A 26,573-nucleotide genomic window follows, 5' to 3' on the forward strand; every position below is an offset into this window, starting at 1 on the left:
TTTGCCAAAAGGTTCATGAAGGACTCTCAGACCATGAGAACCAATGACCCTTAGCACACAGCCAAGATAATAAAGGAATGGCTACAGGACAACTCTGTGTACGTCCTTGAGTGGCCCAGCCAGAGCTCAGACTTGAACCCGATTGAACATCTCTGGAGAGATCTGAAAATGGCTGTGCACCGACGCTCCCCATCCAGCCTGATGGAGCTTGAGAGATCTTGCAAAGACGAATGGGAGAAACTGCCCAAAAATAGGTGAGACAAGCTTGTAGTAGCATCATAGTCAAAAAGACTTGAGGTTGTAATTGGTGTCAAAGGTGCTTCAACAAAGTATTGAGCAAAGGCTGTGAATACCTATGTAAATGTGCTTTTGCGCTTTTTATTTTTTACAAATATGCAAAGATTTCTTCTTTCACTTTGTCATTGTGGGGTAGTGTGTAGAGTTTTGAGGAAAATAATGAATTTAATAAATTTTGGAATAAGGCTGTAACATGACAAAATGTGGAAAAAGTGAAGCGCTGTGAATACTTTCCGGATGCACTGTATGCTGTTTGCCATTTTTCGACAATGAATTGCTGTATTACAAATGCTTTGATTTTAAATGCAAGTGACAATTAAAACACACACACACACACGGAGCTCATCGGAAGAGAGTGCATGCTAACAACGGAGGATGAGGATGCGCACGCTGCCACACTCCAATCACTGCAAAGAAGTCAGGAAGGAGAGAACAGGCGTAAGCGCTGTTTATCTACTAGTAATTTGATCACAGATACAGTCATTAGCACGGATGGATAAAAAACATTTGATGCCAAATATACTAGGGTGGCAATAAATATACCTGGGGGGACTGCCCAAGTAATGCATTGTATGGGAAACGCCAAACTGTGTTTTTATTGTAGAAATAAATCAAACGGTAAACAACTAAATCTGAAAGTAAATGAGATGCCCAAAAATGATAACATGAATCCCAAACCTTGATGCCTTCCTCATCATTGACTCTTCTGATCATCTTGACACACATTTCAGTGATCTTGTTGAAGGTGGGCTGCTCCAGACAGATGTCTCGCAGGATTTTAATAACCCTCTTCCTCACACTGATGCCTGTATCCTGAAGAAAGCATACAAACAGCACACATCAGTCTGCGTCATTATTTTTCACTGACTAGAAAATGTATCAAAATCTATAACAGGTCAACTAAGTTTAATTTAGAGTATAATTTTGAGTAAAGTGAGAGACTAGCTTTCAGAATAACTTGGGTTATTTTTCGATGAGAAATTTAAGGGATGTCACATTAACATGTTAATTTGACCCGATTGCAATAACCGATAATGCAATTTGAGTACAGAACATATCAGTTTGTTGAAGCTGTGACCTTTGACCTCAACAACAGCTAAGTTTGTGTATATGTTCAAAGTAGAGGTACAAACCAGGATCCGCTCGATCAACATGTCATAATACTGTTCGGTAAGCTGCGGTCGGCTCAGTACAAACCGACCCAACAGCTCTACTGCTGCCTCTCTCACACTGGTGGAGTTATCCATCAATCGCCCGTGAACTCCTCGCTGCATGTCCAACTGCACACAGACAACAGTTTTAAACCCTGATCCCGCTGCGTTTCGATACATTCGAAACAAGGAAAAGCTTCAGGTTTATTACCACTGATTTAGAAAACTGCACTCACCCGGGCCAGAATGCTGGGATCCACCGCAACGACTTCAGAAAGACATTTCATCGCTTTCGTTCTCACTGCGATGGCACTTTCACCGAGGACTCTCAAGATCTACGGACGAACACAGAGAAGTTTGTTATTGTCTCTTGTTTTGTGCATTATGAAAATATATAAACTTGAATGTAATGATTTCTCACCTGCGTGAGATAAATATCAAAGCTCTGTGCAAAGGGCCTCATAGAGGCCAGATATCGCACGATAAGACACGAGTCCTCATAGTCCACAGTATCAGAGTTTCTGCGCATAACAAGTGACAGGTGTGAAAATATCATCAGATGTAACATGTTCTTTAAGCAAACATTCAGGATGAAAACAAACACAAGCTAATAGAAGTAAGGTGTCACCACTGGTCAAAGAGATAGCCCGCCCCTAAGTCACTGGTTGACTTACTTCTATGAATGGCTTACTTATTAGTTGTGTTTGCAAACTAATATGAAAAAGCTAAAAGAAGGGACATTAAACAGAGTAGCTTTTGTGATGAAAACCGCTAATGGTTGTACCTTAGTGAGCTAAACTTTGATGGTACGGTCTTGACAACAGACCGGAGGAACTTCTTGCGCGCTTCTGCTTTCTGCATGATCTCACTACTAGACTCAATGTCCTGGGCATGATGCTGCCCGTCAGACGAGTCATCGTCTCTTTGAGATTTCATAGCTTTCTCCGTTTCCATGCTGGTATCCCTGAACCACTGTGCAATGTAGAACTTGCGTGCAAACTGTTGGACAGGAAGGAATCCCAATAAACGTCATACATTGATAATTTCATAGAGTTCAATGGAGTTGTGTGACGATCAGTCGGCATGTTTCCGTAAAAAAAACCCCCACTACTTTTAAAACTCCTTTCTCACCACAAGAGATGGATCAGTCTCCATGTTCTCTTCCAGGTAACCCAACAGAGCCTTCTGTAGTTGCTGAATCTCATCGCTGCCAGAACTCTGTGAAACACAACCATACGTAGCAACAACTTCAGCATCGTTCAGGACCGATATATGGATGACACAGATGGGCGGAGCCTATCATCACCTCTCCGAGGATGCGATCGATGGAGCGCTGGTCCATTTTGCTGGTCACAGCATCTTTACGAAGACGTGCGGCCACGGTGCCCAGATAATCCAAAGAAGCCACCCTCAAAGCCATCTCTGTTTGCTTATTACTAAACTGGTGAACCTACGCATAAAAAGACAAAATTGACTGTAAAAACGGCAAATGTCAACACTTCTGATCTGAACTATAAATATCTGTGAATATCAAATTAAGAACTTACCAGTAGCCTTCCCAGAAGGCTCAGTAGTAGCTCTGCAGCGGGCCAATCGGGTTTATTCACTGTGGACAGAAGATCCTGAATGAAGTTTTCAAACAGCGGCCTGTAGTCATCTTCGCCCTGCTTACTACCGCACCTTTAATAAAAAATCAGAAAGAGCATAAGGATTTAGACTTGTGTTTAAAAATATAAAACACAATTTTTCCCAATTATGAAGTTTGTTATAACAGTTAATAGTCTAGAGCAGGGGTTCCCACTGTGGGGTCCAAGGGGTCCGCTAAATGATTTCCGCAGTGCGGAAAATGCAAACAGAACCGCATGATATCTTAAAGCTTTTTCCCTTACTCCATACTCTCGAAATACGCAAAAAAACATTTGTTACATTATTGACTTACGTATGAATGATAAATAAGTAACAAATCATATATATACATTGTATTTAAATCGTTGATGTCTTGTTGTAAGCATTAAAAAGTATCATGTCACATGGCAGAGGACACCTGCTCTCTTTGTTCCCTCACAGACAAGCACGCATATCCAAGGAGAAAAGTTAATCCGTTTAGGCGTATATACCCAAGCAAATATGGCTAAAAGTCACTGAGACAGGATCAAGATTTTTATACAGTGATTTCGTAAAATAGTAATCCATGCTGATATTCATGCTCAATATTTTTGAAATATATAGAGAAACAGTAAAGCCCAAAAATAAAAACCATAAAACGTATTAAATTAAAAAGTACATGAATTAAAATTAAAACATGAAATACAAGCGCAGTGCTGAAATCTCGTGTCATAAATGAAAAAATCAGGCAGACAAGGAGGAATGTGTATATTTTCAAAATAAACAATATGGGGCAGGAATATTTTAAGGGGGGGATTCCTGTGTAGGGCTCTTACTTTTTCAGGAAAACGGAGAGGAAGTTTTGTGCTGTTCTCATTGCGGTCTCATAGAAGTTTGTGATAAGCACATCCTTATCAACCTGAAAAAAGACCAATCATAATAAAATCAAGACGTTGTGTGTGTATAAGGTAGGAAAAGTATAACATTTTTATATTTGAATCACAAAACAACAAATCTATAGAGATTTTCATTGTGAACAATTACTGTACATTTACAAGTACGTTATAGAGCACAAAAACAACCCATACCTTCCTGTCGCTTTCATCATCTGAATCTTTCTCATTAGGCAGATGGACCACACACTGAATGAGCTGTAGAACTAGGGCTGTCACCATCTGAATGTACATGGGCTCCCCGTCCTTATCACTGCTGTTCAGTCTTAACACATGATATCATAAATACACACGCTCAAAAAAAGCCTGTTAAATAGCAGATCGGACCAGAGCAGCTACCTGAAGTTTCTTAAGTTTCTCTTGCTGGTTGGCAGTCGGGCGAGAGAGGTGAAGATCTCTTCTAGGATCAGCTGCCTGTGTTTTTCATATCTAGAGAACACCTGGAAGATGCACAGCACAGAAGCGTTAGGCACTGTTAGCACAGCGTAGCGCAGACAACGCTAAACAGCCTTATACTTACAGCCGTCACCAGCTTAATGGCACAAAGCTGCAGTTCGCTCACGTTCTCAACAAAAAAAGGTGTGATGCCCAGCGATGAGACCTGCAGGGAGAAATTAAAGTATGCATTTACACTACTTTATGTGATCGGATTCCCAATAAATAAAATCATGTCTGGGGAAGTAGCAGTCAGGAATCTCACTTGAAGGATGGTCGTGTCCGTCATCAACTGAATTTCCAGCAGTTCAGAAATGTTGCTGATAACATCACATGCTTTATTGTAAAGCATGATGGTAACTCTCTGCTTGTGAGTTGAGCACTTCGCTCGCTTGGCTTTCGAGCTGAGCATTCCTCCTGCAGGAGAGTAAGACAACAAAAGCAATGCAATAAACTATGTGTGACACACATTAGCATCACAGATATTTTCTGGACAAATATAGCAAAATGGCAATCAGAACAAACATTTCTTTAGGCGCTGAGTAGGATTATGGACCAACGAGATTGTATGTGACAATGTAAATACTCAAAATTGTTCTGCCGGTTTTGATTCTTGCTTGGGACACTGACCTCCATGAGGGTCCACCCTGTAGACTGGGTCGTACTGCGGATACAAAGTGTTCTGCAGATGGAACTTTGTGTACTGTAAGATCCTCTCGATAACATCCTCAATGTACACGGCCTTCGGCATCCGCGCTGAGGTCATGATATTAAGGGCCGTCAGACAAGCGTCAGCAGATTTTGTGACTCGTTCCATGATGAGGTCACGCCACAATCGTTCCTCATCATCCCTGTCGTTGCCCTGAAACCACAAAAACTGTATCAGTAAGAATCAACTGCAGGGACCTTCTGCAGACTAAACCTCAACGATACTCACGTGATTCATGAGAGTGGAGAGCTTTGCACCATCCTGAATGTTTTTCTCTAAAATACTTTGGACCTTCACTAACTTATCAGATGGAATCTGAGGAGAAAAGCAGTTAAGGGTTAAAAGAAAGAAAAAATAAAAGAGATACATCCATTCCAGCAGAGAGAAGATGCCATCCCACCTTATGCATGATGCCCATGGCCTTTATTTTGGCAGATTCGCTACTTAATTCCGAGAGCTGTTGTTTTCCAAGCAGTAACTCCTGAGGGATCTCATCATCATCTGCAGATGAAGAAGAGCAAATATCTGGTTTATTAAGCTGGCAGGTTTGGCTGTGGGTTAAGACACTCTCACACGGCAATCTTAGATGTCAATGTGATAAAGCAATGCTTGCCACACTTTCTGCATGTACCTAATGAAGCCAAGTCTACATCTTCAAGGTTTTCAAGAATATTGTCAACACTGCTGGAAAACCTCTTGAATGTGGATGAGTCCATCATTTCTGTTGAGAGGAAATTAAGAGTTAATAAAGTTTGTTATACGTTATAATGTGTTATGCTTATTAGAAACATCAAACGTACCATCCTGAGTCAGTTTGGGCTCGTAGGATTTTCTCTTTTTCAATTTTTCCTTTTTCTTCAACTTTCTGGCAACTAAATTTGAAATATATCAGAGTTTAGATGTCAACAGTCAGGGTTATGCCATTTTCACATTTTGAATGAGGAAACATCTACCAACATTAATGACAAAAGACCTTTCATCATTAGTGCTACCTAAAATGATGGGTCACTTACGGTCACTTAAGATGGGTGGGGGCGTGTCCTCGTCAGAGTCCTCTGGGCTCCGGTCTCTATGTCGATTGCCTGAGCTTTTCCGACTGTCTTGGTGACCTCCGCTCCGCCTGTGATCTCCAGAACCCCTCCGGTCCTTTTCTTCAACCTCACACGTTCTGTCCCGGTCTCTTTTCGAACGCTTTGGGGCGACTGAAATTCAGAGGATTCTATGAACATTTGCTCAGAAAATAAAGTAGAAATTGCTTATAACTGGACAGGATTCATCGACTACATAACACAATTTATTAATAGACTAACAGGCATAGGGAACAGGGGTTGGATGTTGGTTTTAATTTTTCAGTACTAATGTTGACAAAGAACTGTAACCTACATAACAAGCAGTAAGAAAACTTGCGAAAAGGACCTACAAAAATTCATCATTCATGATAAACTTACACTCTTCAGAATCGCTGTCTTCATTTGAGCTGACCTCCGCATACTTAGGCTTGTCATTGGTGGCGCTGCGTCTGCGTTTATTCACCTTTACTCTTTCACACAATGGCAAACTGGGGTCCATTTCTGCTGGGACATAAGAAGGAAAGTCAACAATGAACCACCAACGAGAGGTTTACCTGGTCTCTATGCAAATATTTTTCACCCAAATTAGTCAGTACATAGTTTACTGCAAAACAATTGCAACACTGTCAAATACCGGACAAAAACAGGATTCAAAACAATGACTCACCTGAGAATGATTTGCTGTAAACCTTGCTCTTGCTTGCTCTGCGTGAATTACTGATAATCCTCTGGACCTCATCGATGGAAAGTTTCTTTAGAACTACAACGGGTTTAGCACCCCTGTTTAGGTCTTCCACTAGGTTCAGTTTCTCCAGCTTCACACGTGGCTCGGGAAAACACTCTATGGGCCGCTGCACTTCAGACATCACTTTCCCATCTTTGTCTCGTTTCAATTTAGGAATGACAAAGTTCTTTAATGCACTTGACTTGCCTCCCAGCAGGTAGTTGGGAAATTCGGCCATCTTGGATTCTGAGGACGGTGGTTTGTGTCCATCTATTCTGTTCTTGATATCGGTGCTACGCTTCTCGTCTTTGTTGTTGGGAGTTTTGAGAACGGGCTTCTCAGATTTGATTTTGGATTCAGCTACTTTGCGGGGTTCCTGCTTCACTCGAGGACTGTCGGGCCGCGTGCGCTGCTCAGGAGACCGTTTGTCCCTGTGCTCCGTTGATTCTGTGATTTTGTGTTTCCTTTCTCGATCCTTGTCCCTGTCTCGTTCTTTGTCCCGATTCCTCTCTCGGTCTTTGTCCCGATCCTTCACCCGTTCCTTGTCCCGATCTTTCACCCGTTCCTTGTCCCGATCCATCACCCGTTCTTTGTCCCGATCTTTCACCTGTTCCTTGTCCCGATCTTTCACCTGTTCCTTGTCCCGATCTTTCACCAGTTCCTTGTCCGGATCCATCACTCGTTCCTTGTCCCGATCCTTCACCCGTTCCTTGTCCCGATCCTTCACCCGTTCCTTGTCCCGATCCTTCACCCGTTCCTTGTCCCTATCGGTCACCCGTTCCTTGTCCCGATCCATCACCCGTTCCTTATCCTGATCCATCTCCTGTTCCTTCACCCGTTCCTTGTCCCGATCCATCTCCCGTTCCTTATCCTGTTCCTTGTCACGTTCCTTCTCTCGACTGTGCTCCACCCGGCTGGATGATTTAGATGTGTCCGGTCTACGAATTTTGGAGCCTTCGTTGTCCCTGTCCCGATCTCTGTGCCGCTCCTCTTTACTCCCTTGAGTCGCCTCCGATCGCCCCTCGTGTTTCCGTGAGCTTTCATTACTTTTTCCCTCAGTTCTTACTTTGTCAGGCTTCCTGTCATGTCTGTGCTTGGAAAGATCTGATCTCTTTTCAGAACTTGATTTGATTGAGATCTCCCTGCGGTTGTCGTGCTTGTGTTTCGGATTCTCCGGTCGCCCTTCCGACGTGGTTTTCTGCGGCGTTTTGATGACCTCGGGTCGGCCATCCACCGTCCGCTGCACCTCTTCATCTGTCTTGGATTTGAGCCGCAAGACCCCGGTGGATTCCGAGCCGTCCTCCGGCAGACGTTGAGCCTCTGTTGCAGGAATGGGACAGGAGTCTAGCGGCCCTTCCACCCTGCCGGCTTGCTGCAGGTCAATACTGACCATAAGGGCAGGCCGGCTGGCTCCATTGCTAGCAGCACAAGCCTCTTGAGGTACCAGTTTGTTTCCAGCATTACAACCGCCTCCCACCCCAGGTGTGCCTGAAGCGCCTGCAGTGCCCCCAGCCCCTGGTTCCTGAGGGTATGAGTCTTGTTTTCTCTTTTTCAGAGGTTTGTCTGTAGAGTTAGAAAACCACGGGTTAGCAGTATTCAGATATGGTTTTCCTGTAATCTTGAATAATTAACAATCCACATACCACCTACACAAACAACACACCTTTATCTTGAACTTCTTTGGAACACCTTTCTCGTTCGATAGCAGATTCCCTCTCGATCCTTTCTATCTCAGCCAGAGCATCCAACTCTGCTTCGTCGTAGGGGGTTCCACTAACTACCCCGGGTTGCTTGGCTGCAAGTGCCCCCGTGTTTTGTAGTACAGGAACCTGCTGGTAGCCCGAGTGCTCCGCTGGAAGACACTGGCCTGCAGCCAGCCGCTCCTGGGTGTTCCGCTGGAATGGTATGCTACCGCACGACAGCTCGTTTTCTGCGTCCGAGCTGTGCTCTATGGCTGGCAACACTTCTGCTGTCTGCTCCATCTCAGTGGACTTCACACGAGACAACTTTATCGTAAGCTTGGTTGAGTCTTTTGTGGGGGAGCTGACAATGTCATACATGGCACCTTTACCTCCCTCCTCTTTTGTAAGTTTTTTTTGCTTCTTTTTTGCTTCCAAGAGGAGGTCGGGAGCAGCATCTCTTGGGGAGGTGTAGGGTGGAGGAGACTGAAGAATCAGGGGCGGCCGAGAACCGACTGAAATTTTAACACAAAAATTACACTTTGCATAACATAGCATCATTACAAGTATGTTTCCTATATATTTGTAGTTAAAACTGATCCAAAATATTTAGAAACAAAAAATGCATGGATGTCTGGATTGTATAATTGTCCAATATAATGTCACCTGGATTCATCTAATTTTGCATGAATTGGAATTACTTTCAGACAGTTTTTAATTTATGATTTAAAAGTCCATAATAAGGGCAGTGTTCAAAAACTTCATTCCACCTTTCGGAGTTCCTTCACTTCCAGCAGGAGAGCAGACAGAACGAACAGGAAAAGATGCATTTCTCAAAGCGGGGTCACTCTCCTTTGAACACAGATAACAAGATCAAGAACCAATCAATTGAAAGCAGCTATTTTGCAAATAATTTATGCAAGCTTTGTCAAGCACCCACATCATTTCCAAGTCTCTGGACGATGTTGATGTACTCATCATTGGAACAATGCCTTGAGTTATGATTGGAGGTACCGGACACTTGCGCAGAGACCTTGTTGTCATGGATGTTTCTCATTCCACTAGGAACTACAGGACTGGAGACAGACACTGCGACAAAAAGCAACATACACTCCTCACTTGATCTTGTCTTTGTACACAAAATAAAAAAATATCAGCATGTATTTGAATATAATCTGAATTCATGTCTCAAATAGAGCAGTCTTTAAGTGACATCATTCAGACAAGTCAAGGGAAATATTCACTTTGAGATTATTAAAGCCATTCTTTCTTGAGATTTAAGGGTGTTGTAATGACATTCAAAACGAAGACAATCCTCCTGAGGTTTCACACAATGTAAATAATCATAGAGGAGAACATGGACTCACCTTGCTGGATCTGTTGGTGTTGAGAGTAGCTGGGTGGGTGATTATACTGCATGTAGCCTGCGGGGCTCTGTGGGGCGTACGGGCTCGGCACTGGACTGTTCTGCTGGGGCATGTACCTGGTACCAGAACCCGCCTGAGATTGAACGAATCTGCTATCAAGGAAGAGTAGAACTGGTCAATATATGTAAAATAAATGTAAATGAGAAAACACTCTCTTGCTATTTTTCCATAACGATTAATTTAGTGTATTTATAAAACACAACAATAGTTGTTGAACACAGAGAAAGATATTTGGAAGAATGTTTATTACCAGACAGATTTGCCCCCCATTGACTCCCATAGTAGGAAAAAATACTCTAGTATTTAACTCAAAATAAGACATTTTTAATAATGTCATAACAGCAAACAGTTATGGGGCACATTTGACTACCACTTTATTTTATGACTAGTATGGTAGTCAATGGGGCAAAATCTCTCTGTTTAGAAGCCTTCTTCCAAATATCGTTCTCTGTGTTCATTAGAACTAATACATTTATACAGATTTGAGCTTTCCTTTAGCTCATTGGTTGGAGCATGGCACTAGCAACACCAGAGTCATGGGTTCAATACCATGGCTTGCACAAACTCAACATCAACAAACATCAATTATTGTAAAATGCGATGTAAGTCGCTTTGGATAAAAATGTATCCCTTTAATAAACCCAAAAAGCTGAAGCAATACCCTGGAGGGCTCGGACTTATAGTGGTTTGCTGGTAGTTTGATGCCGGGCTTCCGTGCATTGAATTTTGAGGCATCTTGTAGGATGGTATCATTGGCTGTTGCATTAAACCTACAGCAGAATAAAATCAAAAATCAATGTGCTGTTTCCAAATAATACACAATTGTCTTTCTATGACAAATGAAAGATTGGACATGCTGCTTGATAAGTACTTCTAAAAGTTGCAAATAGTCTATATATCTAAAAATTATAACTTATTTATCACTTATCATCAATAATGAAGACTAAAGTTGCATTCATAATCTAGTACAAAGAGTAGCATGGCTTGACTAAAAATTCCCCTATTGTTTCTTCTTACCGCCCTGAACCCCGTATCGGGTGGGCGTACTTTTCTCCCTGAAGACATTGGGGTTCCTGGATAGCACCGTCTGTAGCAGTAGAGGCACATCTCCTTCGGGGTCATCGCTGCCCAAGTTGTCCTTTAACTCTCTGTAAACAGAGAAAAATTTACATTTATCATATGACATAACACATGTTACTAAACCGCATTTGTAAATTATGTTTACATGCCAAGCAAGTGCTTTCCTCCTAAATAAATCTTATTCTTCAGCAAGTGAGGATGAACATATTGAAAGATATACCCACATGTGTTCGGTGGACACCTGATTGAGGCTGTGAGCCAGCTGAGACACGAGAGCGTCGTCACGGCGGGACAGCAAACAGTTGACCTCCTCTGCGATCCTCCCATTATACAGAAGGCTCTTAGTGGTGGTGGCAGGGAGAGGAGAAGGGAGGGGCAGCTGATTTAACACTGACAAATAAACAAAAAACAGGAGTTATTTCTCATCCCATCGCCACAGCGGACGCAAAACGTATCCGTCATTTATTTTGGGCTGCCCGTTTCGATTTAGCTGCAAGGAAAATTATTGCCACACAAATCAAGTACTTCAAACGCGTGAACGGACGTTAAATCAGCATAGAAACAGGCAATGAAAACAGAGCATACATCAGTAAACTCTCTCAAGGCAACTTTCAAAAGTGCATACCACATATTTTCACTTTTTGTTTTACAACAAAATAATTAAACTAGTAACAACCTGCTCAAAATAAAAGAATTTTACATAACAATAATAATCCCTAGATAATGTTGAGACACATCAAAATACTCTTTTCTTATTCTTGTTACCTGCCCAAATTCCAAGCACTTTCAGTTGAATTGTTGATAGCTGAACAGCAATATAACCAAAACAAATGCACTTGTACACAGAAGAAATGTGTTTAAATAAAATGTGTTCATCAATCTTTCTGTTACACATGATCTTTGTTTACACACATTTTTTGGCCGAGTGCAACCGGTTGCGTGACTTACGGTCGGTGAGGCTTGCGATTCCAGCGAGAGTGGTGATAGGAACATGAGGCATATCCCCATTCATGCTGAAGAAGGGCAGGGAGCTCGCGTGGATGCACACGTCGCTGCTCACTTATCCACCTTTACATCTTTTGCTGCACAAACAAGAGAACAAGATGACATCATCCGGTCAGACATCATTGAGACCAAATTGTATTTTTTTATTTTTTTAATAAATATTTCAAATTTCACATCCTAAATAGCAAAACAATCCCAAATTTAAATATTCCAGTCAATACTTGAAACGCTTCACTAATCTGAAATGTTCAAACCATTTTTAGTGAATCATATAAATATTAAACTCAAGTTTTTCAAGTCGTAGTGCCAGGTTGTAGTTTCAACTGCACTGTTTCATACATTGAACAAAAGATAAACCAAGCAAGCCAAAACTACTACAAGCACATCTGCTCATCAAACTGCCTTTATTTTGTCATTGCCCCTCCCCCTTTGCTGCTATAACAGCCTGCAGTCCTTTAGAAGGTTTCCCATCAGGGATCTGAACACTGCCATGGGAGACACAGCTTTACAGCAGGGTCTTTCCCAGACCGTTGCAACATGTCTAAAAGAAACTCAAGTTTGGCATCAGCTTCCATAAACCAAACGCTACCTCATGCCCTCTCTGAACCAGCCAGGCATCCAACATCCGTTAAATCCCCAAATGATGTGGATACCCAGGATTATAATGCTATAAAAACAAGAGTACGTTTTGCAGAGCAATCCGTCAACTCTACAGGTGACCCTTGCAATCTGTTCTCTTATCCAAGATACACATTTCAATGAAAACTGACATACAAATATTCACATTAGCAAATCAGTATGGGCACACTTTTGTACACACGTAAAAAGGATACACATATAACACATAACTAGTTAGGTATTCAAAGCATTACAGACTAATAAGGGTGCACCTATTGACACTCAGATTCTGACCCTTGATAGACAACACAGACGGAATGCTTTCAACATCCAGCACTAGCTGATATAACAAAACGCCATAGCATTATAAACAAACATCTATCAATCTTTTCATGAATGTGATCAATTTTCATTTCAATCCTTTCTTACAGATGTTATGAACCCTGAATCTGGTGTAAACACACAACTTATACTTTCTATTGTCAGCGACTGTTTTAGTGCTAAAGCTAGCTCAGCCTAGGCAGCATATCATTCATTCATTCGCGTTTCCTCTCGTTGTAACATTACTCTGCTGTTGGAAAAACATTGTTTATTAGACCCAGTTTTTGCTTTCATTCACTTAAACAATCAAGTTTCGTGTAAAAATGATTTCCTATAAAGACAAGTCGAGGCAACACGATTTTGTCGTCGAATGTTTACTCCGGTTGTTTTGTGAAAAACATTTACAAAATAAGGTTTGATAACGTCGGGTAAATAATATTATGTTGTTGGTCAAGTTTTATAAAATATTTTGTGCGCTGTTTATTTCCTAGATATGATTAATAACAACAAACAGAATTTCAGGCAGCTAACATTCTTGCTAACTGTGAGGACGGCGATATTAGCTCGAGTTAGTTTTCTCTTTATAACTTCCATTTTATAAATGTATTTTTGTTAAAGATACGACTTTATTCCTCATATATATATATATATATAGCATTAGGCTCCGAGTGTTTTACGTGTTTGCTGTATTGTCAATGATATGTTCTTCTCTCACTAGCATTTGTATACGCGGTGATAGAATGCAAGCTTAATTTATCCCAACGGTCTTTAAGGAATAATGTTATTATATTCAAGTCATAGATAAATAGCAATAAACAAACCGCCCGGTTAGTTCACAGAGAAACGCGTGTGATAATCTCCTTTAACGTGCAGACGTTCAGCTCCAGCTGCAGGTACAGCACTTAAAATCTGAATAATTCATTCTCATTCATTTCACATGGCCTAGAAACACCAGCTAGTGATGAATATACAGTAATTCTGTCTATAATCGGTAAGACTGGCAGACATGTGACATATAGATAATAAAATGTTGTCTTAGGATAATAACTTAAAGAAATGTATTTTACATAACACAGACGTCTTTTACTCAGACAGATACTCAATAATGTTTCTCTTTAGTGAAACTACTGTTTACTCCAATTATTCTGTTATAATATTTCATGCATACATTTTCGAATAAAGAGGTTTTGCTGTTGGATAAAGGTATTGTTTACAATAGGTTCCTTAAAGGGGTGATATTGTTTGTTTTGACAGATCAATATCCTCTAAAGAGAGCATTGTCTTGCTGATGGTTAAGGAGGTTTGGTCAACAATGGTAGTATTATTATTAAGATGTTCAGTAAAGTTTGCACTAAGAGTATTGTATACTCTGATAATCGGTATGCAAGATTTGTTTATGCAGGGGAGTATTTGTGTATGCTCTTATAAATGTTTATTAAGATCTAAATCACATGGTGTTGTTTATTCCTGATCTGAAGCTGCAGCAAGACAGTATTGTTTACCCTGATGGATGGTGAGTAAGGATTTACTCTAAGAAAAAAGTATTGTCTCCTCTGATACAGGCAGGGAATGTCAGGTTTGCACTATGATGACAGTCTTTGCTCTGGTAGATGGTGAATTAAGTATTGCTCCTCAAGGGGACAGAATTGTTTACTCTGGTAGAGAGTGAACAAGGTTTGCTCTAAGGAGGCAGTATTGTTTACTCGGATCTGAAGCTGCAGGCCTGTATCACTCTATCGCTGGTGTTTGGGTTCAGCTGCACACCTGCATACCCGGACGACCACCCGAACCAGTTCGGTCCATTTATTTTGTTCGTTTGGCCTTTGCTCGCACACCATCCGAACCGCGGATTCGCCCGTGGGCCTTCACGGGGGATCGGCACCGAGCTAACTCATGCTAACACAGGACGACCGTTCAATAACACCGATAACCATTCGGAAAGTCCGAAGCACATCACCCGAAACCGGGTCACCTCTCTCTCCCGGTCGCAACCAGTGAAACGGCTCCAGTGCGTTTACCTGAGGCTTTGCTGTTGAAAGGTGAAGGTGGAGGGGTTCGGGCTCGCTGTGTCCCTCTCACAACAATAATCCGGGTCCCACCGCTTCCTCTCACTGCAAACATGAAGACTGGCGGGCGGTACTCATTCCTCTAACCGGCGCTCACGGACGATCGCGCTTAAGTCCGGACGACGGTAGAAAGGATTTGGTGCCGAAAGCTGCTGGGCGCTCATAAAAGAATCCACACAGACTCTCTCGCAGAACAAAATGCCGACCGGAAGCACCGCTGCAGGAATGACTCCCTCCACCGGCGCCGAACCAACCAGCAGCGACCCGCCGACTTCCGCCGCCTGCTCTCCTCCCCTTCCCTCCTTCTCCCATCCTCCGCTTCCCATCTCTGCTGTACCCTCTCATCACATCTGCTCTCCTCCATCCATCAGCTCAACTATTCTTACCGTTGCCTCCTTTACATATCTTATCTTCTTTACTCTCCTCTCTACTCTTTCTCTCCTCCCCTCCACCTTTCACCCGTTTCCTTTCTGATATTTCAAGTTTCAAGTGTTTCGAGGATTTTATTGACGACGCAAATTGGCACACCATAAAAACTTTATACTTTATACACTATACAAAACAATGACATACATTAATATTTAGAAAAAGAAAATATTTGGGGTACAAATTAAAATAATTGTATAATCTTGTATAAAATAATTTCATATTTGATTTTGGTTTTGCTTATTATGGTGGCGCATTCAGGCATCTGACTTTTTTTTTAAACAGCGCCCTCTTACGTTACTGCATCTGTACGAATATTATTGTGTTAACTACCACACACGCCACTATATATCTGCTTGTTGTAAAACCGACACGTTTATTTACTTATTTTCTAAAGCTGAACTTTTACACAACACTATTATTGCACTTTACGTTGCACATTGACTGATATAGAACAGACTTGTGGAAGTACTTCTTTGACCTATTTCAGTATTAAAACGAAAATGTGTTTTCTGTAGGCAACAAAAGTTTTACGTATGCTGAAAATGCAAAAATATTTATTTTAAGTACCATAATCGTAAAGGATTACATCGTAATCGTACACTTCTTCCTTTATCATTGTTTCATCATGAGTGTTTGCCTTGTCTTTATTTACTTGCAGTAAATTGTTTATGGAATTAAGTCTATTTTTAACAATAGTGCCAACATCATCTAATCGAAAATCAGAATATTTCTATTTCATTGATAAGAAGATAAATGTAAATATGTGACGTTTGTTGGTAGGTTGTAATTAACGAAACAATAGGCTACATCACCTGTAACACATATCTAGAGCGGTTTGGCTTTCGTAGTTTGTGTTCATCTTTAAAAGGCTGCCAAACCATTAAGATTATCACAATTCAAGGTAAATCCTTGCACCAATATACCTCTAAAAACATTTATTTTTAAGATTATTTACGTGAACTGTATCTTTGCTATTCTGTAAAATAAAATCAAACAAAAAGCAGCTGTCCACAAAATTGCAGTGAGCTATTAAGTATTGTAAAGGAAATCTGTGTCCACGAGATGGCAGCAAAAGTCCATAATAACAATACACTCCGAGCTGCAATCTAATGTTTCTTTAAGGTAGGCCAATCATAGCGCACTTTGATTTGTTTTTATTTTATTTTTAAAACAAGTTTCATGCATTTTTTTGGTATTATTAAATATATTTAAACTCAATGATGCATTATTCAGTCAATTTTAACATTTCTTGTTTTAGCCTTGAACAGGGATTTAAGCTACAAAAACTATATATAATTGTATTATTTTCCCCATTTGCCCTTAAAATTGAATGCCCTAACAAAGCACAGAGACTGTGAGCTGAAGTAATAATGCAAAGCTACTCAATGATTTTTTACTTTCCATTTTATTCCAAATTATTCAACACACAATCCTTATATTCTCTATTCTATAGAATTTATAATCACCAGTTTTAATGACCTTGCAGGAAAAACACAGCAATTGAAAAAACTGAAGCAAACAAACACGTGATCCCAGCTTGTGTTTATAGCATTTATATTTTCAAACATAAAATAACCCAGTTAAGCATGTCATTGCAATCCCAGGACTCTTAAGAAGGAAACATTCAGCCCCTTTACTTACAATTAATAATCACTAGCAGCTAAGAATTATTTGTATTTATTATTCATGTGACAAATGACAAAAAGATCAGTGAAAATCTCGCAGGACAACAGAAAATAATATAAAACATTATTAAATGAATGCATTTTTGTTCGCTGTTTGTGTATTCAGTTAGTTGTGCACTACTGCGAAAATATTTAAAACAACTGCATAATATCTCCTGAAATGTTATAAGAAATATTAAGGAGACAACTTATGTGTAAAGATATGTAGAAAGATCTATAAAGCAGCTTATACAACTAAAGATAAATGTTAGATATTTACAGTTTGTCATTTTAAACTCTATTTTTAGATGGAGATCCAGCCCATGCAGGACCTCACATAAATAAATGTGTTATTCTTTATTTTCTTAAGGTAAAACTCTCCTGTCAATGCAAATGATCAGTTGGTATGACCCAAGAAGTTGCTGTAAAAGGAAAAGAAAATAAACAATCAACAATATTGAAACAACGAACAGACAGATTGCTGGCCCTTGAAACATCAGCTAAAAGGCTAAAGAAATCCTTTCGTCCAGAAATATCTTGTCGTACATTGCGTAGCCATTTAAAAAAATACTTTTAACCATTTTGTCTGAACATCATTTTAGTAGATGTTTAAATTCAGTTCTCCTTAAATTCACACAGCTGTCCTGCCAACGATTGTTCCTCTACCACACAGACTATACACATATTCCACAAAGTTTGACAACCAGAAAGTGTCCAAATATCTTTTGTCTTAACTTTGAATATATCTATTGATTTTACATGTAAAACCTCTTTTTGCATTTCACTTAAAACTTTGAAGTGACACTTGGTTTGATATTTTGTTATATAATTCAAATACACTGATGTCCAATACTTTGGGCCACTGCCACCGTACATGCACATACATGAATACTCGCGCACACACACAAATCCTTGGTTGGACATTGAATGTTCAGACTACATCTTGGTTTCCCTGTCTGGTGGTTTCTCATACTCGTTCTCCTGAGGGATCATCTGATAAGGTTTCTTCACTTCATTCTCCTCTAGCACAGAGCTTCCCAACTCCACATCACCATTCTGAAGCTCATCTTTGGACAGGAACTCCACGATTCCAGCTCCTATGGAATCTCCCAGGACATTGGTTGTAGTGCGCAGTCGATCCCTGTCATGTCCAACATAAAAGGCAAGTAGGTTAAATGAGAAGATTACAGTTAACATTGGTGATATTAAATTAGTAGCCAAAAAAGTTTTCAACTCTTAGTTTAGTTTTCATCCTAGTTTGAAAAGAGGCTCTTTTAGCTGTGTAACTTGTGGGAAAGCGGATCTATCTGGAATGATTAATTTGGTCAACCTAATTACGTTTCTATGTTAAAACCAACTGAATTATATGAAATTCCCCAAAAATATAGAGCGAGTCTCATGGGTATATATCAAAGTGTGTCACCTGGGTTGATAACAGAAAAAAAAGAAGGCAGTCCCAAATACGGTGAAAGATACTGTCTTCGGATGTGGTTCATTTAGTAGATGGTTTTCTTTTATATTATGTTGTAAAACACTTGAATAAAGCTAATTTCTGTATTCCTTATTTAATCATGGATTTTGGGGGCCACTCACAGGAACCAATCAACTGCAATGATGAGGGTGATGTCATCAGTCGGCAGTCCAACAGAGGTCAGTACAATCACCATGGTGACCAGACCAGCCTGAGGGATTCCGGCTGCACCAATACTCGCAGCAGTGGCTGTGATGCTGTTACCAAACAAAATATTTATATCAGATTTAGACATTCAGATTTTGGATAATATTTTAGAAACTGGAGCATTATATTGATTTAAAAATCCCACCTTATAGTTAGAATCTGGCCAAAGTTCATTTCCATGTTGTTAACCTGAGCAATAAATATGGCTGCCAGGGCTTCATATAACGCTGTTCCATCCATGTTAATCGTGGCTCCAACAGGAAGCACGAATCGAGTCACGCGTTTGTCCACTTTGTTATTCTCCTCCAGGCATTTGAAGGTGATTGGTAGAGTGGCTGAGCTGGGAAAAAAATGTAAAGAGTAAATAAATGGATGTATGAAAACTTTGGATTTATGCAAATGTGGTTGTGGGCATACCTGGAAGATGTACCGAGAGCTGTGATGAGGGCCTGCAGTATACCCATGATGAAGATAAAGGGGTTCTTCCGTGTGATGACGAAGAACAAAGTTGGTAGAACGATAATACCATGTATCATGAGGCCAATTATGACCGTGATAGTGTACATGCCCAACTGACCGCCCATTGCGGTGATGTCATCCATCTCTACGATTTTTCCAGCAATCAGAAATAGGATTCCAACGGGTGCATACCTGAGATACATTGTTTCAAATGTACGATACACTTCAATTGGTTTATTAAACAATATAAATTCCTATATTTTAGCATGGCAAATTATTAAATTTCTGTTGGTGGCTTATAGAATCACTCACCACATTATAATAGCAACAAGTCGCATGATGGCCTCATTAAGCGAGTCAAAGAAATCTCTGAGAGCCTGTCCCTGTTCCTTCATGTTCCCAATGATCAAACCAAAGGACATTGAAAACACCACCAGGCCGAGGGCATTAACCCCATTTGTGCTACCAGGCAGAGGAATAACCTCCTCTTTGGTAATCTCCTGGGTAGAGTTAGTTAGGTTAAATATGGAATCATTTACTAATATCTTCACTTGAATGATCCTCTTGCCGTACTGGGTCTTAAACTGCAGGAAGAAGGAGAAAATAGTGTCCAATTTTAAGTCTTGTTAAAGAACAACAGAAAAAAAATATTATTTACATTATTTTTAACTGATACCATTTTAAAAGTTGTGTATGATTATGATTTTGTAAGGATTTGAGATACAAAGCATATTGATAAAAAATAACTTTTTTCAATATGTCGCGGCTGTTTACACAAGCACATTTTCAACTTAAAACGGAAAACTTTTTAATGCGTTTTGGCTGTTTTGTTAGACTGAAACTCTTAAAGTTGTGTATGAGCTGCTCAGCTGCTTCAAGTACAACTGTGGTTCAAACTCAAGTCACCAAAATGCTAAATAAAAAAAAAAAAAAAAAAATTATTCATCAAAATTATTCATCAAAATGATTAGTAGTGTCCCCGCTGAAGAAAATATTAATCATCATAAGTTGTGTCTTTAAAAATATACATTCCTTATATTATTAATGTTATTCATTAAAATAATAATTATTTTGATAAACGTATTAAGCTAAATGCATATAGCAACTTTGGTAAGATTTTAGCCCATTTAAGTCAGTTTAAAGTTCACTTTTTGCTATTAAAATATTTTCATATTTCGTCATCTTATTATTCATTGGGAAATATTCATGAACTGAGGAAGTCAGTGTTTTAGAATTCAATGTAAAAGTATTACCTGTTGAGTGCAGGCCTGGACCAGATTAGGTGGAAACATGTTTCTGAAACAGGAGCACATATATTAAATCACTGCTTAGCATCAGTATTTTTGAAGTAACTGACACTTCACATTACCTGATCAAGTCCAGGAAGGCATCTGCAGGGCTGATCTGCTCGATCTTCTGCTGTTTGGTGAATTCATCTTTTGATCCTTTACCAGGATGGATAATCAGAACCATAATGATGCCGATAAACACTGCGATGAAAGTCGTGGTCATGTAGTATATAACTGCACGCATGCCCATCTTCCCAGAGGCATGTCTGTCAAGGGCTGACATACCTGGCACAGAATAAAGTCGCATTTTCTTCATCAACACTTGATGCCAAATCTTTTGAGATGTTGAAAAGAGATGTTGACTTGCCAAAACAAATTACAGATTCGACGTTTGAAAAAGACAGGGGCTGTTCAGCTCTGGTCCCCAGAGTAATATGAGAATGCTGCTATTGTTTAATCCCCACCTTCTCCAGGGGGCCCAAGCTCAAACATCTTTTGAAGTTCGGCCCCTTACTTCAGAGTTTCCTCTGTTCCTACTCTGGCTCTCTCGACTGCACTCCTCTCATAGGCCTTCACTCATCTCTCTCTCTTTCTCTGTGACAGGCCTGGGAAATTCCTCCACCTGCCTGGGTTTGCGTCTCCACGGAAACACCCTTCTAATAAACTCCCATCTTACTAAAGAAATGACTCATGTTGTGTATCTACAAAGGAAAAAGTCCCCTCCAACACCCAAGCACAGCAAACCTGTAAATTACACAATCAACCAATTAGAGTTTGCATTCAGTTTTTCCTTTTTAAATAAGAAAGCCTACATTTCTCATGCTCCTTTAAATGTGTGAAGTGAAGCAGCAAGGTGGGGGGAGTCTCTTTACAACCTCTGCCTCATTCTGACACTTTTAATAGAAGCACAAAGAGGTCCCTGTCTGCAAACTGGGAAAAAGAGCCCCGTAACACCTGTTCCCTTTTCTCCAAACCTGTAATTTTGTTTTCAATTTCAAGAGAAATAGCAGATTTGGAGGGTAAAAAAAGATGTGAACCACACTGTCATTCTATCCATTTATCAAGATCACGTTTTGTCGTTTCTGTGTTACCTACTCTATTACAAAAACACATACATTCTGTGGCCCGTTCTTAAGCTGCTTGTTAACTTTTTGGGCTTTTTACAATCTTATTTATGTCTCATCCATGTGATCATTTCAAACATTCTGCCCACAATCTAAACCCATCACTCTCACATTCCTCTTGTATAAAACTCGTACCTGTAATTAAACTCGAGACCAGTAGAGGGAGCACCAGCATCTGCAGCATTCTCATCAATAGCTCTCCAGGAAAGGAGAAAAACTTCACTTCCCTATAAGACATCTTGTACGGCCTCAAAGCAAATCCCAACGTGATGCCTAAAAACATACCAGACGCTTAGATTTGTATAGATTATTTCCCCTTAATACTATCAGATATGACATAGTTGTCAAACGTGTGCTTTTGGGTTACAAGCAAGACCATTTAAAACAAATAATAATCAATCTGCCCCAAAATGGTAACTACACTCTTACACTAATAAAAACTATTGTTTAAAGAAGCGAACATGAACATATCCGATAGGCTAGTTGTAAACAGATTGTGTTTCTTGAATGCCACATAGATTGAGTTAAATTTGTGTAAAAAAATATTATTATTATATATAGTTAATATATACCATGTAGTTCTGATAAAATGAATATTATTTATTATATGCATTTGGGGTTACTATTGCATCAATTTTCGTATAAGGGAGCCTCTGAGGTTGCCTTTCATTATACAAATCTTAAAAACAATAAAATAATTATTTTAAAGATGTGTAATTTTACTAAACTTTAAGAATATATTGTCGGCAAATACATTTGCGGATCACACTGACCAAAGAACACGGCTCCAATGGTTAGCAGCACGAAAGCGTTTCGTCTCAGAAAGGACTTGACGTCATCTTTTGTGATGTCCTCCACCTTCTTGCGCGCCTTCAAGGAACGCGCGTGCATCCTCTCGCGGAACTGCTGCACGCAGTTGCGCGCCCGCGGCTTCTCTCCGCTGCTTTTGGTCATGCTGGCGGTGTCGCTCAACACAATGAGATCAAAACAGCGTCCGGTGACCCGAAAAATACCCTACAAAACAAAAACCGGACGTAGGGTGGAACTGGGCCACTATTTGACAGTCGTGTCAATGACAGAATGTGGCCCAGTCTACGTGAATTCACTCCAAAGATAAATGAAAAAAGCAATGGGGACAATATAGCCTATTAATATACTGAAATGGCGAAATTATTTGGAAGTAAATACATTCATCCAAACATTTCCATTACCTACACCTGTTTATTACAAAAGAAACTGGCAAGCTGCTATAATAAAAAACAATTAGACCTTTAAAAAGGGAAACACATTTAGCATTTGACCTCAAATAATATTTGGTGATCATTTAAGACCTCACTAAGATACCTCAAGCATCATTACGGTTTGTTATTTTGACACTCAAGCTCACTGTCTCAGTTCCACACAACTTGTGTCATTCATTTGACTAAACAACTAAATTGTGAATTCGAAAGATAACTTATTAGAAAATAATATGTATATTATATTTATATTATATTAATAAATAGTATTGATTAAATACAAATTCCATTTTTTTATGTCACTCCAACATATCTCGTATAACTATACCAGTAGCCAAGAGAGGATGAGTTGCTTACCTGTTTCCAGAGAGATGCCCTGAGTGATCAGAGGGAGCCAGTCTGTGCTGGGAATTTAATAATCTTACCCCAGTAAGAAGCTCATGATACTTAGGACTCTCAAAAAGGGGAGGAGCTTGCCAACTTCAAATAATAGATGCTCAAGACACTTCAAATGAGTCCCAGTGGTGGCACATGATGGAACGACAGGAGGGGCTGTTGCTTGTCTCTTTCATGAAATATATCAAACTTTCAACAAAAGCAATATACTGGGAATAATATTATTGAATAATGTTCTCTTTGGGGAATGGAGCATATGCCATAGTCATGTGACAGTCAACATCAACGGTCATGCATCCTATCCATCACAAGCTGAATCCTTAGGGAGAATGAAAATAGAAAAAGGTTAAATCTTTTCAAGGGCGTCTTTTTAGCTTTGCTGCAGCTCTCCACTCTCTCTAGATCTTTAAGTTATTTAAAGTGGTTGTGAGACTTCCTGTGGGCTAAGAGTTTTTTCACACATTCACCTCTCTCACAGACCTGTCAAACAGAACTGCTCTCATTCAGTTTGTGAAGCACTCTCTAACATGAATCTGTACACGTTCAGTCAGGGGTGACGTCATCCCGCGCCATGTCATTCACATTTGTCATCTTGTTCGAAGATAATTAATCATTTAGAGGTATATGACGGTATCTGATGATATGTTCTCTCCAGGTTTGAGTTCAGAGGGGTCCATGTGAAGTAGAGTTATGATGTCGGTCTCTATCGGTCTCTATCTATCCTCTCAGAATGAATCCGTCCTCTTCACTGAACTCTTGGAATGTCTCTGCTTATCCGTGGACTCAGTGAGAGTAATCAAACAAAACTCGCCTTCAACGTGTAATTTGGACCAAACATTTCCAGAGCAGCCATCCTCCTCCCCTTTGATATCTCCCCCAGCAGACAAAAGAGATGAAATACAAAAGAAGCTTTCAGCCTTTCTGCTTACAGTTTTGAGGGAGCACATTTGAAGATTTGTGGATTTTAGGAAAGCAGGGCAGTTGTGAGAGTGTACTAGGATTCCAGCACTTGTTGATTCTGAGGGTTTGGATGGAGCAGAACATAGAGCAACCAGGTCTACGTGTATTGCCGTGAATTTATAATAATTTGTGCAATAATAAGTCATTCAAAGCACAGTTAATGCACAGTTTTCTTAAAGATACCAAAATCACATTACTCCATCAATACTATATATTTAATTAAATCTAAATTAGCCTACGGGTCTGCATATATACTCTGTGAACATTTTTGCCGTATTCAGCTAGTAGACATATTTATATTTATATATATCGGCAACAATTTGTTCAAAGTCTTTAATGTTATAAAAAAAACAGATCAAATGACAGCCTCATGCAAATCATTATTTAATTTTTTTAAAGGATAAAGACTTGCTAGTGTTTAATGATCATTTATCTTTGAACAAACTGTTGCCAGTAAATTACATAAATTTAAACCTACAGTAAGTTATACTGTAATGTCTACAGAAATTCTTTACAGTGTATACATATATATATATAATATGTGTCAGTATCACAGAGTAAAGGTTTTCCAGCAGTGCTGAGCTGGCTGAATGTCAGTGAGATTCAAGGGGCTTTTAGAAAAATCCACTGCGATGAGCAGACTCAGAGTGTCTGGCCGCATCAATGGTTTATCACCCAGCAACCATTCAACCCATTAGCAGAAATTCTGTTCATTCACTGCGTCCACAGGGATTCTGCTTTGTGTAAAGAGGCTCTTTGCCCTCACAAAACATCATAGACTTAAAAAAAACACGACATTATCAATATGGAGGCAGGAAGATCAAAATGTGTCACTGTGTCTTTATTAATTAGTTTTTTTTATGCAAAACACTTTCTTAAAGAGTGTGATCATGTGTTAGAAATTTAAACAAAGATTTTAAAAACATCTTTAACACTGTGCCTGGCATAATGGAAATCTCAGCAGCGTCATCTTTAATTTAAAGAAAATAACAATGTAAATTAAAATATTCTCAGAAATAATCTTACAGTAATGTTTTAAAATAAATGAACAATAGAGGGGAGGTTGCAAAGATGGGTAGCACATATAGGTCCAAAATGTTGTCAGACGTTAGGGATAAAGTACCTAATCTGGCACAGTTTTAATTTTTTTATTTTTTCTATTAATGAGGATTTGCCTATACAGATGTTGCATATGTACATCAGCAAAACAAGAAAATATTAACTTATTATTAATAAAAGAAATAGGTCCAAACTTTGTTCTAGACCTTTTAGATTTAAATCTCCTATCAATCTATCCAGATTAAGATTATCAAGCATTTCGTTTGCATTATTTTAATTTGTAACCCGTTAGAAATGTCTCTATAAATTGTATTTCTTTCCATGGAACCCTTGTGTCATTTAAAATGGTCATGGAAATTTCACACACCTGTAATCGTTGCAGTAGTCGATCTGAGTGGACATTTCCCACTTCACATGACCTCACAATGACCTCACTGTGACCCATGAGCAATTGCTCCCCCATAACTCTATTCACAACACCGTATAAAAGATCTCTGAAAGTCTGAAAGGATGGCATTTGGGATTTTCCTTAAGGGCATTCGGTGAAGCAGTGGTTAGAATAGATGAAGTGAAAGTGGAGAGATATTTTTGACTGAATGATGAATGCCAATGAAAAAAAAAACACAATTTGACAACATGAACTGTCAATTTTCTGCTACACACTGGATCGAGTTCTCACAATGAACAACTGAGCTACTTATCTTCAGTAGAAACCAACATAAATACGAAATAAAAAGGCTCATTTACATTTAATTTTCAAGTCTTTTTTTTTAACCGAATACAGATGAGCTTTTTTGAGGGGCCAAATTCAGAGGGTTCTCACCCATGGCATTATATATCTTTCCCTCCCAACACCCCCTGTTCTGTTCCTAACTCTCGTTCTTGTACAAACTCAAAAGTTGAATATGTGAGCACTGTTAACATGCAGAGAAACAGCATTAGTATTCAGCTCAGACTGCAGCTGCAATGAGTAAATCCTCTTTCACAGCTGGTCTCCAAGTTAGCACGTCTGATAATAAAAGTTATATACGATAACCGGGGAAAAAACCGCGCTGAATCAAAATGAAGATTCAAGAAATGTGACAATGTTTCAAATGTTGCTGTTGCCATAGTGATGATGCCACTCTCTTCCATACA

The 26,573-nt window shown here is 39.6% G+C and overlaps 2 protein-coding genes across 3 annotated transcripts in view; both read right to left on the minus strand.

Annotated features, from left to right (window-relative positions):
- Window positions 1–15,456, minus strand: part of nipblb (NIPBL cohesin loading factor b) — a 30,560-nt gene extending 15,104 nt beyond the window's left edge. Inside the window, exons 1-30 of one of the 2 annotated variants that reach the window (XM_079449102.1) lie at window positions 15,093–15,456; window positions 12,079–12,212; window positions 11,355–11,520; window positions 11,068–11,198; window positions 10,712–10,820; window positions 9,991–10,139; window positions 9,564–9,712; window positions 9,394–9,475; window positions 8,608–9,138; window positions 6,888–8,507; window positions 6,599–6,721; window positions 6,164–6,352; window positions 5,951–6,022; window positions 5,782–5,871; window positions 5,551–5,651; window positions 5,379–5,465; window positions 5,072–5,303; window positions 4,707–4,858; window positions 4,527–4,607; window positions 4,346–4,446; window positions 4,142–4,271; window positions 3,890–3,972; window positions 2,996–3,128; window positions 2,755–2,898; window positions 2,580–2,666; window positions 2,233–2,447; window positions 1,870–1,969; window positions 1,685–1,783; window positions 1,431–1,577; window positions 976–1,110 (exon numbers count right to left, since the gene is read on the minus strand). In XM_079449102.1, coding sequence (XP_079305228.1) covers window positions 976–1,110; window positions 1,431–1,577; window positions 1,685–1,783; window positions 1,870–1,969; window positions 2,233–2,447; window positions 2,580–2,666; window positions 2,755–2,898; window positions 2,996–3,128; window positions 3,890–3,972; window positions 4,142–4,271; window positions 4,346–4,446; window positions 4,527–4,607; window positions 4,707–4,858; window positions 5,072–5,303; window positions 5,379–5,465; window positions 5,551–5,651; window positions 5,782–5,871; window positions 5,951–6,022; window positions 6,164–6,352; window positions 6,599–6,721; window positions 6,888–8,507; window positions 8,608–9,138; window positions 9,394–9,475; window positions 9,564–9,712; window positions 9,991–10,139; window positions 10,712–10,820; window positions 11,068–11,198; window positions 11,355–11,520; window positions 12,079–12,142 — 5,502 coding nt within the window. In that variant the 5' untranslated portion in view covers window positions 12,143–12,212; window positions 15,093–15,456. Of the gene's footprint in view, window positions 1–975; window positions 1,111–1,430; window positions 1,578–1,684; window positions 1,784–1,869; window positions 1,970–2,232; window positions 2,448–2,579; window positions 2,667–2,754; window positions 2,899–2,995; window positions 3,129–3,889; window positions 3,973–4,141; window positions 4,272–4,345; window positions 4,447–4,526; window positions 4,608–4,706; window positions 4,859–5,071; window positions 5,304–5,378; window positions 5,466–5,550; window positions 5,652–5,781; window positions 5,872–5,950; window positions 6,023–6,163; window positions 6,353–6,598; window positions 6,722–6,887; window positions 8,508–8,607; window positions 9,139–9,393; window positions 9,476–9,563; window positions 9,713–9,990; window positions 10,143–10,711; window positions 10,821–11,067; window positions 11,199–11,354; window positions 11,521–12,078; window positions 12,213–15,092 lie in introns of both variants that reach the window. The other variant, XM_079449101.1, reaches the window with a different exon arrangement.
- Window positions 15,457–18,169: 2,713 nt separating this feature from the next.
- slc1a3b (solute carrier family 1 member 3b) lies at window positions 18,170–22,737 on the minus strand (the record flags this gene model as incomplete). Its single annotated transcript, XM_079447916.1, is given in 9 exon segments — window positions 18,170–18,374; window positions 18,827–18,961; window positions 19,057–19,301; window positions 19,304–19,562; window positions 19,683–19,954; window positions 20,624–20,666; window positions 20,740–20,944; window positions 21,919–22,056; window positions 22,557–22,737. Coding segments are annotated over 9 exon segments (1,683 nt in total).
- Between the last annotated feature and the right edge of the window lie 3,836 nt (window positions 22,738–26,573).

The sequence above is a fragment of the Barbatula barbatula genome, assembly GCF_947034865.1.
Source record: "Barbatula barbatula genome assembly, chromosome: 24".
NCBI classification, from domain to species: domain Eukaryota; kingdom Metazoa; phylum Chordata; class Actinopteri; order Cypriniformes; family Nemacheilidae; genus Barbatula; species Barbatula barbatula.